General features: G+C 44.8%; 1 protein-coding gene across 6 annotated transcripts in view; it reads right to left on the reverse strand.

Moving 5' to 3' along the window:
- LOC123775278 (uncharacterized) overlaps window positions 1-16,957 on the reverse strand; it is a 477,428-nt gene that overhangs the window by 242,843 nt on the left and 217,628 nt on the right. For all 6 annotated transcript variants that reach the window (XM_069311593.1, XM_069311592.1, XM_069311596.1 and 3 more), the window contains one exon: window positions 5,113-5,264. In XM_069311593.1, the coding sequence (XP_069167694.1) occupies window positions 5,113-5,264 (152 nt within the window). The remainder of the gene's footprint in view (window positions 1-5,112; window positions 5,265-16,957) is intronic.

Genomic DNA, 16,957 nt, shown 5'->3' on the forward strand with positions numbered 1-16,957 from the left:
CCCAGTCCTCGACCAGGCCTCCACCCCCAGGAAGCAGCCCGTGACAGCTAACACCCAGGTACCTATTTTACTGCTAGGTAACAGGGGCATAGGGTGAAAGAAACTCTGCCCATTGTTACTCGCCGGCGCCTGGGATCGAACCCAGGACCACAGGATCACAAGTCCAGCGTGCTGTCCGCTCGGCCGACCGGTTCCCTGTGGCCAATTTAAAATTGTATTTAATTGGGTGGAGTAATAAACTGGGTGTGCGTTAGGGCCTCCTGAGGTCACGGTGGTGTTAGTCTCATAAACTACCATCACACTCTGAATTGATTTATGTTAGCTATGTCACTAGGTCATCAGTGCTGTAATTTGCTTAGTTAAACACATTTTGAGGCTGGCTTCCTGAACCCGTTATGTGCGCGTGTAAACTTTCCCACTATCGCTCACACATGCGTATGAGATGCATTATCAATCAATTAAAATAAACTGAAGAATAACTACAACTTATTGATGGAATAATTTGGGATTGAATTGTTGCCATAGTTCCTTAAGTTTAATATGACTGAGATATGTTGATGAAGTGTTTCCTGTGAAGGAACGTATGATGGAATACTTAGCCGCACAATAAACTTTCTCCTCGGACCAAAATTTAAAAATGATATAGTGGAGAAGGCCGGTAGTGGGTGCCTCCTTGGCCACTAAAACTCTCACGTATTCGAAGGGAAAGCATCAAGTACAGAAATATCACGGAGTTTGGCATTTCTTGGGTGAGAAATGTGCCTTATGAAAAAGCGTCCGCGAGGACATGCAGTGTTCCCGCTGGTTGGGCGAGGCGTCCTCTTACAAATTACGTCGCTTTTCGCCCGTATGCGTCACGACAAAAAATAGCCGTATTGGGAATTTCAAAACAATGGAAATCTATTTTCTAAATGAAATGGGCCCAAAAGAGCAAGTTAAGGGTCCTCTGGTAGGTTAAGAGGGCAGGAAGTTCTCCTAAGGTTTCAAAACGTCATGAAAATCGTTAATTGAAAGTTTCCTCACCTAACCTAACAGCCTAAGCCAGAGGACCCATAACAGAAAACGGGACAGAGTGCCAATTTCGCGAGCCGCTTCCATTTTCCACTACGGCGACGATTTTAAGCCTTAGTGCGCATACGAGCGGAAAGCGACGTAATTTGTACACGTGCCCGCGCCCCCACTAACCTTACCTTAGGGAGGTTGGTGCTAGGGAGAGGGTCCTCCTCAACTTACACTCAGCCATTACCATTGCACTTACACACTCTAGCGAAGACAAATGGTGGTAACTGCCAAACAAAACTATACACTGTACTACTACACTGCCTACTTAGTGATGCTAGCGAACAGCGAACTAGTGATGCTAGCGAACAGCGAACTAGTGATGCTAGCGAACAGCGAACTAGCGATGGTAGCGAACAGCGAACTAGTGATGCCAGCGAACAGCAAACTAGTGATGTCAGCGAACAGTGAACTAGTGATGCTAGCGAACAGCGAACTAGTGATGGTAGCGAACTAGTGATGCCAGCGAACAGCGAACTAGTGATGCTAGCGAACAGCGAACTAGCGATGGTAGCGAACAGCGAACTAGTGATGCCAGCGAACAGCGAACTAGTGATGTCAGCGAACAGAGAACTAGTGATGCTAGCGAACAGCGAACTAGTGATGGTAGCGAACAGCGAATTAGTGATGCCAGCGAACAGCGAACTAGTGATGCCAGCGAACAGCGAACTAGTGATGCCAGCGAACAGCGAACTAGTGATGCCAGCGAACACATTTGCTTTCCCAAAGATGACAGAGTGACCCTTGTGAGGAGGGCAGCGTGTTGTAAGCCTACACCAGCCTAACCTCATAAACCCTTAATAATGTTGTCAAGTGAGGGCACTATGTGAGCATGTGGCTGGCAGCTTGGCAGTGGCGCCATGCGGCCACATGGCCACACCCACACCTCCCCCTCCCCACTCGACATACATACCTACCATACCACACCAGCACTGCCTACACCCACACTTCCTACACTATCTTGGGCACCAACACCCCCTGGTACACATCATGCCCGCTACCACTACCACCACCACCTCCCTCTCTCAACACACTCCAAGTTACATATCCCACAATGTGCCCATTATATTATACAACCCCCCATCCCCCGAACCTACCCACCTTCACACATGATATTCTGTAAAGATATAACAATTTTGCACCAAGATTGTAACCTTTTGTTGAATTGCTGAATGTCTACTGCAAATTGTCTGTGTACCTTGTCATACAAGTACTTGTGTGTACGTCAGGTATATTCTGTATGTGTGTAAAGGAAGCAATGTATATGTTTATCACTGTAATGTATATGTTGCAAGTTAGTGTTCCAAGTTACAATACGCCAGGGCCATTATACTTTGTTTCTAACTGACATAAGCATAAAGCGTAATATTTATCCAACTTGAACAAAATCATGTAATTGAGTGAGATGTTTTTCTTCCTTGAGTGAGACTTCCTGTTCTCATCCAGTGTTAGGGCCATATATATATATATATATATATATATATATATATATATATATATATATATATATATATATATATATATATATATGTGTGTGTATATCACGAAAATAAACACGTGATTAAGAATGTGACAATGTCAGACCACGAAGGAAAATGAAACAGGAAATTTCCTTAAGTACTTTCGTATATTAAATACATCTTCAGAAGGTCCTTCTGGACCTTCTGAAGATGCATATATATATATATGTCTGCATATATATATATATATATATATATATATGACAATGTCAGACCACGTCTGCATATATATCTGCATATATATCTGCATATAGATGTCTGCATATATATATATATATATATATATATATATATATGACAATGTCAGACCACGAAGGAAAATGAAACAGGAAATTTCCTTAAGTACTTTCGTATATTAAATACATCTTCAGAAGGTCCTTCTGGACCTTCTGAAGATGTATTTAATATACGAAAGTACTTAAGGAAATTTCCTGTTTCATTTTCCTTCGTGGTCTGACATTGTCATATATATATATATATATATATATATATATGCAGACAAGCCTGAATGGTCCCCAGGACTATATGCAACTGAAAACTCTCACCCCAGAAGTGACTCGAACCCATACTATCAGGAGCAATGCAATTGGTATGTACAGAACGCCTTAATCCACTTGACCATCTCGACAGGACATAAGGTGATAGCCGAATCTATTAGATAGCTTTGGCTATAATAGCTATCTAATAGCCAAAGCTATTAGATAGCTTCGGCTATCACCTCATGTCCGGTCGAGATGGTCAAGTGGATTAAGGCGTCCTGAACATACCAGTTGCGTTGCTCCTGGCAGTATGGGTTCGAGTCACTTCTGGGGTGTGAATTTTCAGTATATATATAATATATATATATATATATATATATATATATATATATATATATATATATATATGTCGTACCTAGTAGCCAGAACGCACTTATCAGCCTACAATGCAAGGCCCGATTTGCCTAATAAGCCAAGTTTTCATGAATTAATATGTTTTCTCTAGTTTTTTTCTTACGAAATGATAAAGCGACCCATTTCATTATGTATGAGGTCAATTTTTTTTTAATGGAGTTAAAATTAACGTAGATATATGACCGAACCTAACCAACCCTACCTAACCTAACCTAACCTATCTTCATAGGTTAGGTTCGGTTAGGTAGCAGAAAAAGTTAGGTTAGGTTAGGTTAGGTAGGTTAGGTAGTCGAAAAAACAATAATTCATGAAAACTTGGCTTATTAGGCAAATCGGGCCTTGAATAGTAGGCTGATAAGTACGTTCTGGCTATTAGGTACGACATATATATATATATATATATATATATATATATATGTATATATATATATATAATGAGGCAGTAACGCCATTATATAAGTGCAGACACAAACAGCAGGACATAAATGAAGACCTTAGAGCACAAGGTGGGCGGCCCCACAGCTCTTGATGGGGTCCAGACCCAGCCAGTAAGTGCTGCCTCACCGCCAATACTGACTGTCTCTCTGAACATAACCTTGGGGGTGATCAGCGAACTCTCACATAATATTACAGTTCCCCGTCGCTGCCCACCGCCGCCTGGGGCCAGATTCACGAAAGCACTTACGAACGTGTACATCTTTCCTCAATCTTTGATGGCTTTGGTTACATTTATTAAACAGTTTACAAGCATGAAAACTTGGCATTCAACTGTTGTTATTGTTATAAACAGTCTCCTGGTGCTTCGGAGCTCATTAACTATTTAATAATTGGAAACAAAGCCGCCAAAGACTGAGAAAAAATATACATGTTCGTAAGTGCTTGCGTAAGTGCTTTCGTGAATCTGGCCCCTGGATACTAACCTGTAGCCAGTCCTTCGTCCTTCCGTCATAATACATATTATTACAACACTTATTTTGAAATGAACTGAAAAATTATTTTTATTTGGGGCATCTGACCAGCCATTATCAAAAGTCGCAACAATTTGTGTATCCGTATTAATTTAATCAATCAATATGGCGAAAGGAATATGACATTAGCTGAATTTCAGCGCGAATTTGGGTTAAGTGCGCGTGAGACAAAGCTCAAGTTGAAACCCACATTTGCTGGATTTCTCCCGGCATTTACTCCTTATATAAATGCCAATTATCAAACCTTTATTGTCAACACTTTATCTTAAAATATTTATGAAGAACACATCAATGAAAACATCGTATTTTAATTAAACGACAAAAAATGATGAATTGTAGCGTTGTGATGAAGGGGGGTGATGAGTGTCGGCGGACCTGGGGCCAGATTCACGAAAGCACTTACGCATGCACTTACGAACATGTATATCTTTTCTCAATCTTTGGCGGCTTTGTTTCCAATTATTAAACAGTTTACAAGTATGAAAACTTGCCAATCAACAGTTGTTATTGTTATAAACAGCCTCCTGGTACTTCGGAGCTCATTAACTGTTTAATAATTGTAAACAAAGCCGCCAAAGATTGAGAAAAGATGTACAGGTTCGTAAGTGCTTGCGTAAGTGCTTCGTGAATCTGGCCCCAGGTGGTGAAGAACAAGACTAGCGGGGTACTCACTCAGGGTGGCGACTGACCAGCCGCTCCAGCTTCTCCTTGGCCGAGGCGTAGGCCACAGCGCTCACCGTGTGTAGGTACTGGAGCACCACCTCAGCCTGGCTCTCTAGCGCCTCCACCTCCTCCTCCAGCTCCTCGGCCTCCTCCTCCAACGCCTGCAACACATCAACAACAACATTTAAACTACCCATCATTCTATGCATGCGAACATTAAACACAACTTATGGTATACACAGAGCTGTCAGCCGACTCTTCCACAAGGTCACAATGATGAACAAACCTTCAATACAATCAATAAATACATTTCAGTAAAGTAAATGGTATAATCACTAAAAAAATCCAGTTATTGTTCTCATATTATACAAATTACAAAGTGCTATGAAAGTAGCAGCTCAAATATCTACGTTTTCTACGTATTGGTAGGTTAGGTTGGGTGGGTTGCTTGGGGTCGTACGATCCACTCACTCTCTGCCAGGAGTATGACATGTGAGGGATGATAACAGTTATATGACAGGTGAGGGATGATAACAGTTATATGACAGGTGAGGGATGATAACAGGTATATGGCAGGTGAGTGATGATAACAGGTATATGACCGGTGAGTGATGATAACAGGTATATGACAGGTGAGGGATGATAACAGGTATATGACAGCTGAGTGATGATAACAGGTATATGACAGGTGAGGGATGATAACAGGTATATGACAGCTGAGTGATGATAACAGGTATATGACAGGTGAGGGATGATAACAGGTATATGACAGGTGAGGGATGATAACAGGTATATGACAGGTGAGGGATGATAACAGGTATATGACAGGTGAGTGATGATAACAGGTATATGACAGCTGAGTGATGATAACAGGTATATGACAGGTGAGGGATGATAACAGGTATATGACAGGTGAGGGATGATAACAGGTATATGACAGGTGAGGGATGATAACAGGTATATGACAGCTGAGTGATGATAACAGGTATATGACAGGTGAGGGATGATAACAGGTATATGACAGGTGAGGGATGATAACAGGTATATGACAGCTGAGTGATGATAACAGGTATATGACAGGTGAGGGATGATAACAGGTATATGACAGCTGAGTGATGATAACAGGTATATGACAGGTGAGGGATGATAACAGGTATATGACAGGTGAGGGATGATAACAGGTATATGACAGGTGAGGGATGATAACAGGTATATGACAGGTGAGGGATGATAACAGGTATATGACAGCTGAGTGATGATAACAGGTATATGACAGGTGAGGGATGATAACAGGTATATGACAGGTGAGGGATGATAACAGGTATATGACAGCTGAGTGATGATAACAGGTATATGACAGGTGAGGGATGATAACAGGTATATGACAGCTGAGTGATGATAACAGGTATATGACAGGTGAGGGATGATAACAGGTATATGACAGGTGAGGGATGATAACAGGTATATGACAGGTGAGGGATGATAACAGGTATATGACAGGTGAGGGATGATAACAGGTATATGACAGCTGAGTGATGATAACAGGTATATGACAGGTGAGGGATGATAACAGGTATATGACAGGTGAGGGATGATAACAGGTATATGACAGGTGAGGGATGATAACAGGTATATGACAGGTGAGGGATGATAACAGGTATATGACAGGTGAGGGATGATAACAGGTATATGACAGGTGAGGGATGATAACAGGTATATGACAGGTGAGGGATGATAACAGGTATATGACAGGTGAGGGATGATAACAGGTATATGACAGGTGAGGGATGATAACAGGTATATGACAGATGAGTGATGATAACAGGTATATGACAGGTGAGGGATGATAACAGGTATATATCAGATGAGTTTCCAACCCTCACACAAGTGCACCTCCGTATTATAGCATCCATTACTATATAGTCGTAATGGCTTGCCGCTTTCTCCCTAATAGTTCCCTTCCCTTGTTTTGCAAATTTTATTGTCGTTATTTTATTAATTAACGACTTAATTAATCAACTTGTTTATTAATTGAACAAGTTTAATATGGTGAGATTATATCCCGCCCATCCTCCTACACGGATAGTACATGTCTGAGGTGTTTGGTGGGACGGAGCCATATGGAGTGATGCACCACCAGTGGTGACTTCTCTTACTGAATTTAACCGCATCATAAGTATTAGACCTAACTTAACTCCTTTAGTAATCCTAAGTCTAATTAACACTCACTCTCTTAGGCCTACTATAGTATATGTATGTGTGTGTGTGTGTGTGTGTGTGTGTGTGTGTGTGTATATATATATATATATATATATATATATATATATATATATATATATATATATATATATATATATATATATATATATATATATACATACACACAGCTCGCCGGCATCCAGTGTTGGGAATACACTTGGTGCTCTCAGCAGTAACATCTACTCTCGCCTCCAGAGGAGACAGTAGATGCAAACCGCCTTTGTATAATGTCATTGGACCCCTTTTCGATTAATGTAAAAGCCACCTGTATTTATATTTCTCTTTTAATTTTGTGAAGAACAAAGTGTCTATGGGGGTTTTGTTTTTCATTAATTATTACTTATTATTTTGTGTAATTAGTCATTTTTGTTATATTAAATGTTTGAAATTTTATTTCAACTTGGTTTTCACCCGCAGTTCTCACAGTGCAGAGGACACGAGCAGTTTTATTTTCTATCTTTTACTTTCTTTATTTCTGTGCGACTGGCACAACTTTTTTTTTTGGAGTAAAGAGGAAGGAGAAGCATAGGTGAAGGGAAGTATAGAAGTGGGAAATACAGTGAGAGGTATGAAAGCAGGCGGGCTGTCCGCCTTGCTGACACCATGTGTGGGTGTTGGCAGCTAAGCTAAGCTGGCTCCCTCTTGTCAGGGAGCTGTGAGTGTGTGAGAGGTTCTTCACATCCAGAATAGCCACTACTCTATGTCATTCTCGTCACACCAGAAGTTGCCGTCTAATATGTGGCGATGTGTTTCTGAACACATCTCCGCTAGGATCTTAAATATGTACCCACATAAATATAAATTTATTTAGTCGGGGACAGGTTGCCTGTGTATATATATATGTTAGGCTTATCTCTAGGATGCAACTCCACAACTAATGCCTTACTTCTGGGTATCTATTTACTGCTAGGTGAACAGAGGCATTAGGCGAAATGAAACGTGCCCAACCATTTCTGTCCCGCCCGAGATTCTCGATTATTCTGGAGAAGAACCCTGACTGGTCTACCTCGTGCACTCTACATATAAAACAACAAACTGTTACCCGGTATATCTTATGTTGGTTAGGCTACGATAGGCTAGGCTCGGCGTAGATGGTTCAGATATCTTACAAGAACAGTGATGGTGTCAGTCACCACCACACTCGCCACTCTCCACATAACTCCACTACGGGCTCACCATAGCCCGTGCTACTTGGAACTTTGTTCCAGGTAGCGAATCTTTAACAACAACAACTTTATCACACGTCTATACGAAAACAATCACAATAACCACCAATAACAAAATACATTCGTAGTTCTTATTAAATTATCAAATTACTAAATTATCAAGTGAAAGTGAATCATGGCTCTCGTGAACAGATGTCACCGTGAAGCAGCACCCACATGTGAAGCCTGGACACCTGTGTGCACACATGTGGAGCCTGGACACCTGTGTGCACACATGTGAAGCCTGGACACCTGTGTGCACGTGTCTCTTCCTTCCCTTCCCAGGCAGTAGTACGGGTTGGTATCCTCAACTCTTATAAATGACGTCGCTTTTCGCTCGTATGCGCTACGGTCAAAAATTGCCATAATCCACAATGAAAATTTATTTTCCAAATGAATTGGACCCAAAACAGCAGGTTAAGGGTCCTCTGGTAGGTTAGGAGGGCAGCAAGTTCTCTTATGGTTTCAAAACGTCATAAAAACCGTTAATTTAAACAGTCCTTTCCTGGTCTAGCAGACTAAGCCAGAGGACCCAAAGAAGAAAACGGGACAGTACGTCACTTTCGCTAGCCGCTTCCATTTTGTATTATGGCAATTTTCAGCCTTAGTGCGCATATACGAGCGAAAAGCTACGTTATTTGTAGAAGGACGGGTTGAGCCCACGGTGACCAGTGAAAGGTCACCTCAACTCAAGATCAAGAGCCCAGATACGCTCGATTTCCTTGTATATTATCTGTTTGAGCATCTTTCTCTCCCCGACCCTTCTCCCCTTCTTCTCACACTCACACACACACACACACACACACACACACACACACACACACACACACACACACACACACACACACACACACACACAGTAAGGAGGTAAGGTGCTCCAGTGGACAAGGCAGTATCATACCAACAGGAAATTGGTTTTTAGGACTTTTTGTTCCGAGTAGCTGAATCTAAAACAAACGAGTAACTGTGAGGGGTTGGAGACATCAGAGTGGCGACATGTCACCAGTGGAGTCCCACAGGACTCTGTACCTGGAACTATCCTGTTTCTAATATATGTAAACGATCTTCCTTAGGCCTCCAAAGGATACCTGATCAACCAGGCTGTGACTCATACGTCAGGCTGCGAGCAGCCGCGTCTAACAGCCTGGTTGATCAGTCCAGCAACCAGGAGGCCTGGTCGACGACCGGGCCGCGGGGACACTAAGCCCCGGAAGCACCTCAAGGTAGCCTCAAGGTAAGGAGGGTATAGACTCATTCCTCTCAATGTTTGCTGATGTTGCAAAAATTATGAGAAGAATCAAGACAAATGAAGATAGACAGAGACTACAGGACGACCTGGACAAACTGGAGGAATGGTCTAGAAAATGGCTACTGAAGTTCAACTCAGGAAAATGTAAAGTAATGAAATTAGGCAAAGGGAGCACGAGGATGAACACAAGGTACCATCTGGGAGGTGAAATCCTGCAAGAGTCAAATAGAGAGAAAGATCTGGGGGTTGATATCACACCGAACCTGTCCCCAGAAGCCCACATCAAAAGGATATCATCAGCGGCATATGCTAGATTGGCCAACATAAGAACTGCCTTTAGAAACTTGTGTAAGGAATCGTTCAGGACCCTGTATACCACTTATGTCAGACCAATCCTGGAATATGCAACTCTACCCTGGAGTCCATACCTAGTTAAACACAATACAAAGTTAGAGAAGATTCAGAGTTATGCCACCAGACTAGTCCCGGAACTGAGAGATATGAGCTACGAGGAAAGACCATGGGAGCTAAACCTCACGTCCCAGTTTTTTTTAATTCTTTTTATTATTCTTCTGTCTCTGGAAGACAGAAGAGTAAAGAGAGACATGATAACCACCTACAAATTTTCAAGGGAATTGACAGGGTGGACAAAGCCAAACTGTTTAGCACGGGTGAAACATGAACTAGGGGACACAGGTGGAAACTTGGTACCCAAATGAGCTACAGAGATATTAGAAAGAATTTGTTCAGTGTCAGAGTAGTTAACAAATAGAATGCATTAGACAGTGATGTGGTGGAGGCTGACTCCATACACAGTTTCAAATGTAGATTTGATAGAGACCAATAGGCTCCAGAATCTGTACACCTTTGGTCCCGCCTCTCAACTGTTGATTGACAGTTGAGAGGCGGGACCAAAGACCCAGAGCTCAACCCCCGCAAGCACAACTAGGTGTGTGTGTGTGTGTGTGTGTGTGTGTGTGTGTGTGTGTGTGTGTGTGTGTGTGTGTGTGTGTGTTTTAGAATGAAATATATGTAATAGACATCAGAAGAAAAATAGATTGGTTTGAAAGGCGGGGTTCAAGAGCTAACAGACTGATTCTGCAGACACAAATAGTAAACACACACGTACTTAGTGTGTAGATAATTACACACGAACGAAAGCTGCATATCAGTGTGGCTGATCATGCCCTACACACTATCTTACCCTGTCAAAGAAGGAGAGACATAAATGTATGTGTATATACATATACATTTATGTATTTGTATATAGGATATGTGGAAGCTATAGCCAGAATTGTATTTCACCTTTGTAAACACACATTAATGACACTAAGAAGAGATCTCAAACAAAGTTTATGTAGGGCAGACGTAAAAGAACACTGCTTTTCCCAAAAAAGCGGTGGGTTTTCTGAGGAAAAGAAAACGTATGTCTGGAAACTGGGTCTAACCGCCCAAGTTGCGCGCGCAATGAGCCGACGTTATATAAGCTCTGCCTGTAGACTGGGTAGCCTCTATTCTCGACAAGCAAGCAGCTGCTCACTTACAAAACGCAGAAGAAAATGAATATATGAATATATGCTGGTTAGCATTGTAAATGTGTGGCCGCGTCTGTGGTAGAAAATAAAAACAACAAACTGGGGGGGGGAGAGGGGGGGAAAGGGTGGGGGGGGGGACGTGCACCTGTAAACGTTTACCAACACCTGCATTTACATGGGCGTGGCAACAGCCATCAGGTGGCAATGTCTGCAGGTGTTGAACACGCGTCAAACACGTGTTCTATTACTGGCGGCCACGCTGGGAACATCAGGAGGAGGTTACAGAGTAAGGTGTTAGGTGATGGTAGGGGAGGAGGGAGGGAGGCAGCTGGGGCATCATTATAATGTCACTAGTGTCCTGGCTACTGTCCCTGTCATCACTAAGTGTATCGAGGCGTGAGAACCTCTCCAGCCCTAATGCTCTCCCGTCAGGACGCTTAGCGCTCCAGTCACGCCAGTCTGACTGTGAAAGCACCTCTGAAGTCTGAAAGCAGCTCTCAAGTTCAGGGGGGGGAGGGTTCGTTAGGATGCCTAACTCTTGCCTTAATAATTTTAATCTGCAGGGGTTCCCAAACTGGGGTGCGCATATCCCTCCTGCTCTTTTTAGTATGTATATGTCCCAGGGTTGTTCTAGTGTGTATGTCCCAGGGTTGTTCTAGTGTGTATATGTCCCAGGGTTGTTCTAGTGTGTATATGTCCCAGGGTTGTTCTAGTATGTATATGTCCCAGGGTTGTTCTAGTGTGTATATGTCCCAGGGTTGTTCTAGTGTGTATATGTCCCAGGGTTGTTCTAGTGTGTGTATGTCCCAGGGTTGTTCTAGTATGTATATGTCCCAGGGTTGTTATCGTGTACTCACCTAATTGTACTCACCTAGTTGTGCTTGCGGGGGTTGAGCTCTGGCTCTTTGGTCCCGCCTCTCAACCGTCAATCAACTGGTGTACAGTTCCTGAGCCTACTGGGCTCTATCATATCTACACTTGAAACTGTGTATGGAGTCAGCCTCCACCACATCGCTTCCTAATGCATTCCATTTGTCAAGCACTCTGACACTAAAAAAAGTTCTTTCTAATATCTCTGTGGCACATTTGGGCACTCAATTTCCACCTGTGTCCACTATGAACTGTGAAATTCTGCACAGTTTCGGTATTAACAAGTTCGGCGGGTAGGCGGTTCCATGGGTTAATAACATCGTGGGTGACAAAGCATCTCCTGCCTGAACACTGCCGGAGTAATGGAGGGATCTTTCACACTCCGCTTGTTTCTTATCCCCATTGATGACACTATAGATGATTCTCTGTGTCGGGGGACAGGAAGACAGAGTGTATTCATACACGTTAGGCTTTTATCGAGTCCCCCCCCCCCGGCAGGGACCAATTACTGACCCCGCCCAGGTTGCAACCCCACAACAAGCTGACTAACTCCTGAGTACCTACTTGCTGCTAGGTGAACAGAGGCATTGGGTGATAGGAAATGTGCCCCAACCATTTCTGACCCGCCCTGGCCCTCATACAGGTTAACTCAGGTCAACTCATGACCCTAACACCAACAACCTTCCGCAACCTTTATACAACATTTACACAACGGGAGCACTTGACATGGTGAAGTGACTCCAACCTCCAGCTACTCTCTCATCCACCAACACCATCCTAAACAGTCATCCGCCAGCCATCCACCACTCGCTACCCACTTAACAAACCACATAACAACTTGGCCCAGCGCGAGCCACGGATATTTAGACAGCAAAACACGGGCTCAACATTCTGGCAAGGTTCCTGCCAATGGCCATTTCCTGCCAAAAACAATTCCTCGTTTTTTGTTGTTGTGAATTCGCAATTTCCATTATTGTTAGAATGGCAACGAAATATACAGCATTAAGCGCTGTTCTTCAACATTTAGAATGCATCCATGCAACAAGGAAAGCAAGAAGTGATAAAACAGAGAAGCAGAGTGAAGAGAGGACATAATCCCAGAAGAGTCTCTAGATTACAAGTGTAAACCTTACTACGCAGCAGTAACACGCTTGAACCATCCTCTTCCAGCCACAAGGTACTCGCCCACCTCTACATATATACCACACCTGCAGTAATGTCCTTCCTCTAACACTGACATACACGCCAGCTCTAGCTCTAGCTCTAGCGCTCGCTCGCGCTCTCTCTCTCTCGCGCTCTCACACTCTCTCTCTCACACTCTCTCTCTCACACTCTCTCTCTCACACTCTCTCACACTCTCTCTCTCACACTCTCTCTCTCACACTCTCTCTCTCACACTCTCTCTCTCACACTCTCTCACACTCTCTCTCTCACACTCTCTCTCTCACACTCTCTCTCTCTCACACACTCACACTCACACACACATTTGAGCCCAGTGGGCTCAGGAATCTGTACACCAATTGATTGACAGTTGTGAGGCGGGACCAAAGAGCCAGAGCTCAACCCCCGCAAGCACAACTAGATGAGTACACACACACACCGGCCAGTTGGGGGGGGGGGGGGGGACGCCCAGCCGAGCGGACAGCACGCTGGACATGTGATCCTGTGGTCCTGGGTTCGATCCCGGGCGCCAGCGAGAAACATTGGGCAGAGTTTCTTTCACACTATGCCCCTGTTACCTAGCAATAAATAGGTACCTGAGAGTTAGTCAGCTGTCACGGGCTGCTTCCTGGTGTGTGTAATTACCTAAGTGTAGTTACAGGATGAGAGCTACACTCGTGGTGTCCCGTCTTCCCAGCACTCTTTGTCATATAACGCTTTGAAACTACTGACGGTCTTGGCCTCCTCCACTTTCTCACCTAACTTGTTCCAACCGTCTACCACTCTGTTTGCGAAAGTGAATTTTCTTATATTTCTTCGGCATCTGTGTTTAGCTAGTTTAAATCTATGACCTCTTGTTCTTAAAGTTCCAGGTCTCAGGAAATCTTCCCTATCGATTTTATCAATTCCTGTTACTATTTTGTATGTAGTGATCTTATCACCTCTTTTTCTTCTGTCTTCTAGTTTTGGCATATTTAATGCCTCTAACCTCTCCTCGTAGCTCTTGCCCTTCAGTTCTGGGAGCCACTTAGTAGCATGTCTTTGCACCTTTTCCAGTTTGTTGATGGGCTTCTTATCTGGGTGTGCATGTGTGCTGGTGTTCTGAGTTTTTTTCTCTTGGGTGCTTCGCCTCTCACTCCTCTCAATTCTCCAGTCCGTGCCCTGTAGCTATTGGGGGTGTTCCGGATTGCCGCTATGGGGAGGACGCCAGGTTTTTCCTGCGTATGAGTGTGGGGCTCCTCCTTCATCACTCCCCTACTCTTCTTCTGCATGTGCGGCTTTGCCTTCTTCCACTGGCGGTGCTCCCGACATCATCTTGGCTACGTTGTGTCGTGACACGTGCCGACGTTCTACAGGTGAGTTTCTGCGGTCTGGTGTCTCTTTCAGCCAGGCGCTGGTTCGTAGTTTTTGGCTACGAATATACCTACATCGTAGCCCAGGTGACTGCAGCAGGCCTCTTGGGCCTTATGAGACAGCTCCTATTTATACCCATCCAGTCCCACTCTTATGCATTTACAACCCATTCTTGAGTCCGGCGCGGGGCCCCACCTCCACCAAGTTATGAGGTACGTTGGTGGGGGTGTATGTTATGGGGTAAATATTACTGTGTCAGGTTGTTATGAGGTGACGTTTTGCTGCAGTTTTCTTACTGTGGTTGCGTGTTGGGGATTGGTTGTGGTGTTTTGTTTGGCCCTTCCGTGCTTCTTCCTGGGGCCTTCCTTGTTCGTCTGGGTTCATTGTTGCAAGGGGCTCACGGCCCCGTTTTTCCCAGTCTTAGCTGGGTCACTCCTTCCTGCCAGTCTTGCAGTGCCTGGCTTAGCTCTTCCATATACATTGGTTTCTCTGTGCTTGCCTTATTGTACTTCCCTAGTTGTGCTTGTGGGAGTTGAGCTCTGGCTTTTTGATCCTGCTTCTCACCTGTCATTTGCTGATGTGCGGGTTCCTGTGCCTGCTGGGCTCTATCCTGTCTCTGCTTGAAGCTGTGTGTGATGTCATCCTCCACCCACATTGCTTCCAAATGCATTCCGTTTGTCTCCTACTGTGCCACTGCTCTCTTCTTTCCAATATTTCTCTGACTCATTGGGCTCTTCTTCTACCGATGTCTCCTCGTGCGTGTGCCCCTGGGGTCCCATAGTCGGTGTATCTCTACCCTGTCAATTCTTTTGCGAATCTTGATTGTGGTGATCTTGTCCTCGTTGCTCGTACTCCTTGGTTCAGGTACTGGTCTGGTGGCATACCTTTGCGCCTTTCATTCCGTTTGCGACACATTGTTGTGGGGTTTTGTTGATCCCTTTTAGCTTTCCTCTTGTCAGGTTTGGGTTTCTGGTTTCCTGGCTTCCCTGCCTGTTGGCATTTTCTGGTCTCGTGGTTTCCTTTCTCTGGAGTCTTGCGTCCGAGCCGTCGGAGCCGCTCTCCTAGCGGGCTCGCTGGGGTTGGGATGTTTTCCTGTACACCACACGTTCCATCTCCTCCTTTGCCGGTTTGGGTTTCCGGATCTGCTGGCTCCGTGGTCGCACCCGAGATCTTCCCGCGGCTCTGCCTCTTCCTAGGCTCGATTGGCCCATGACGGGGCTCATTTAGTTCTGCCTCGAGCCTCTCGACTTCTGGTGGTGGTCAGGTGGTTTCGTTCATTGTGTCCCACCTGCATGCTTCTCGGTGGCAGTGTGGGGTTTTTTGGTAGTCCTTCCTTTTCCTTCTGTCCCTTCTTCAGTAGCTGCGTTTGTTGGCATGGTCTTGTCCTTCTCTTGTAGAGGTTCAGGGCCGTCATCTTGCCGCATATTATCGCCTCGTATCCTGCGGCGCTGGCGGAGCCGCTTCAGCTTGCTGTCGACATCAGTGTTACATCTGTGCCGTTTCATAAGCTGTCTTGTGCGTTGTTCACCTCCGGCCTGCTCGTGTGGCACCTGTGCCATCCTGGTCTTCGGACAGAGTGCTCTTTTCTCTTTTCTTCTCCACGGTTTGTTGTGGCCCTTACGGTTTGGGATTGTTTCTCGGAGGCTTTTTTCTGTTGGCACTGGCCTCTCGGGGTCGAGTCGCTGGGCTTCATGCTCTCCTCTGGCGTAGGGGTTTTCTGCTCCTTCGGTGATAGGTTGTTCATCTGCAGCCATCTCCTCCTTTTCTGGCGGTGGCTGAGACTGCTGCTTTCCAGAGGGATCCTTCGGTTGTGGATGCTTGGTTGGTTGGGCTGGGGGTACATCATTTATGTGTCCAGTTGCGGCCCTCCACCGTTAATAGTGTGCCTCGGCCTCTAGGTCCAGGGACGCGCTTTGGGTTGCTCCGGTTCCTTTCTTCCCTGTTCGTGGATGTGGGTCTCCCAGGTTGTCCGCAGGGTCGTTACAGCTAGCCAGCCTGTGGTCAATTCCCATGTCCATGACGTTTCAAAGTTCGCTGTTCTTGCTGCAGATTTTGGCAATGTGTCCTGGGCTGACATTCGGGAGCGGGGATTTTTGCGGTCGAACAGGGACCTGGACCCTGGATCCTGGATCCAGGGTCCTCAGTTGTCTCGACTTCGCATTGAGGGGTGAGCAGCGACTGCCTCCCGGGTCAGTCCCTTTACTTTTTCTCTGTAGATAGTT

This window comes from Procambarus clarkii, chromosome 70, assembly GCF_040958095.1.
Source record: "Procambarus clarkii isolate CNS0578487 chromosome 70, FALCON_Pclarkii_2.0, whole genome shotgun sequence".
In the NCBI taxonomy this organism is placed as follows: Eukaryota; Metazoa; Arthropoda; class Malacostraca; order Decapoda; family Cambaridae; genus Procambarus; species Procambarus clarkii.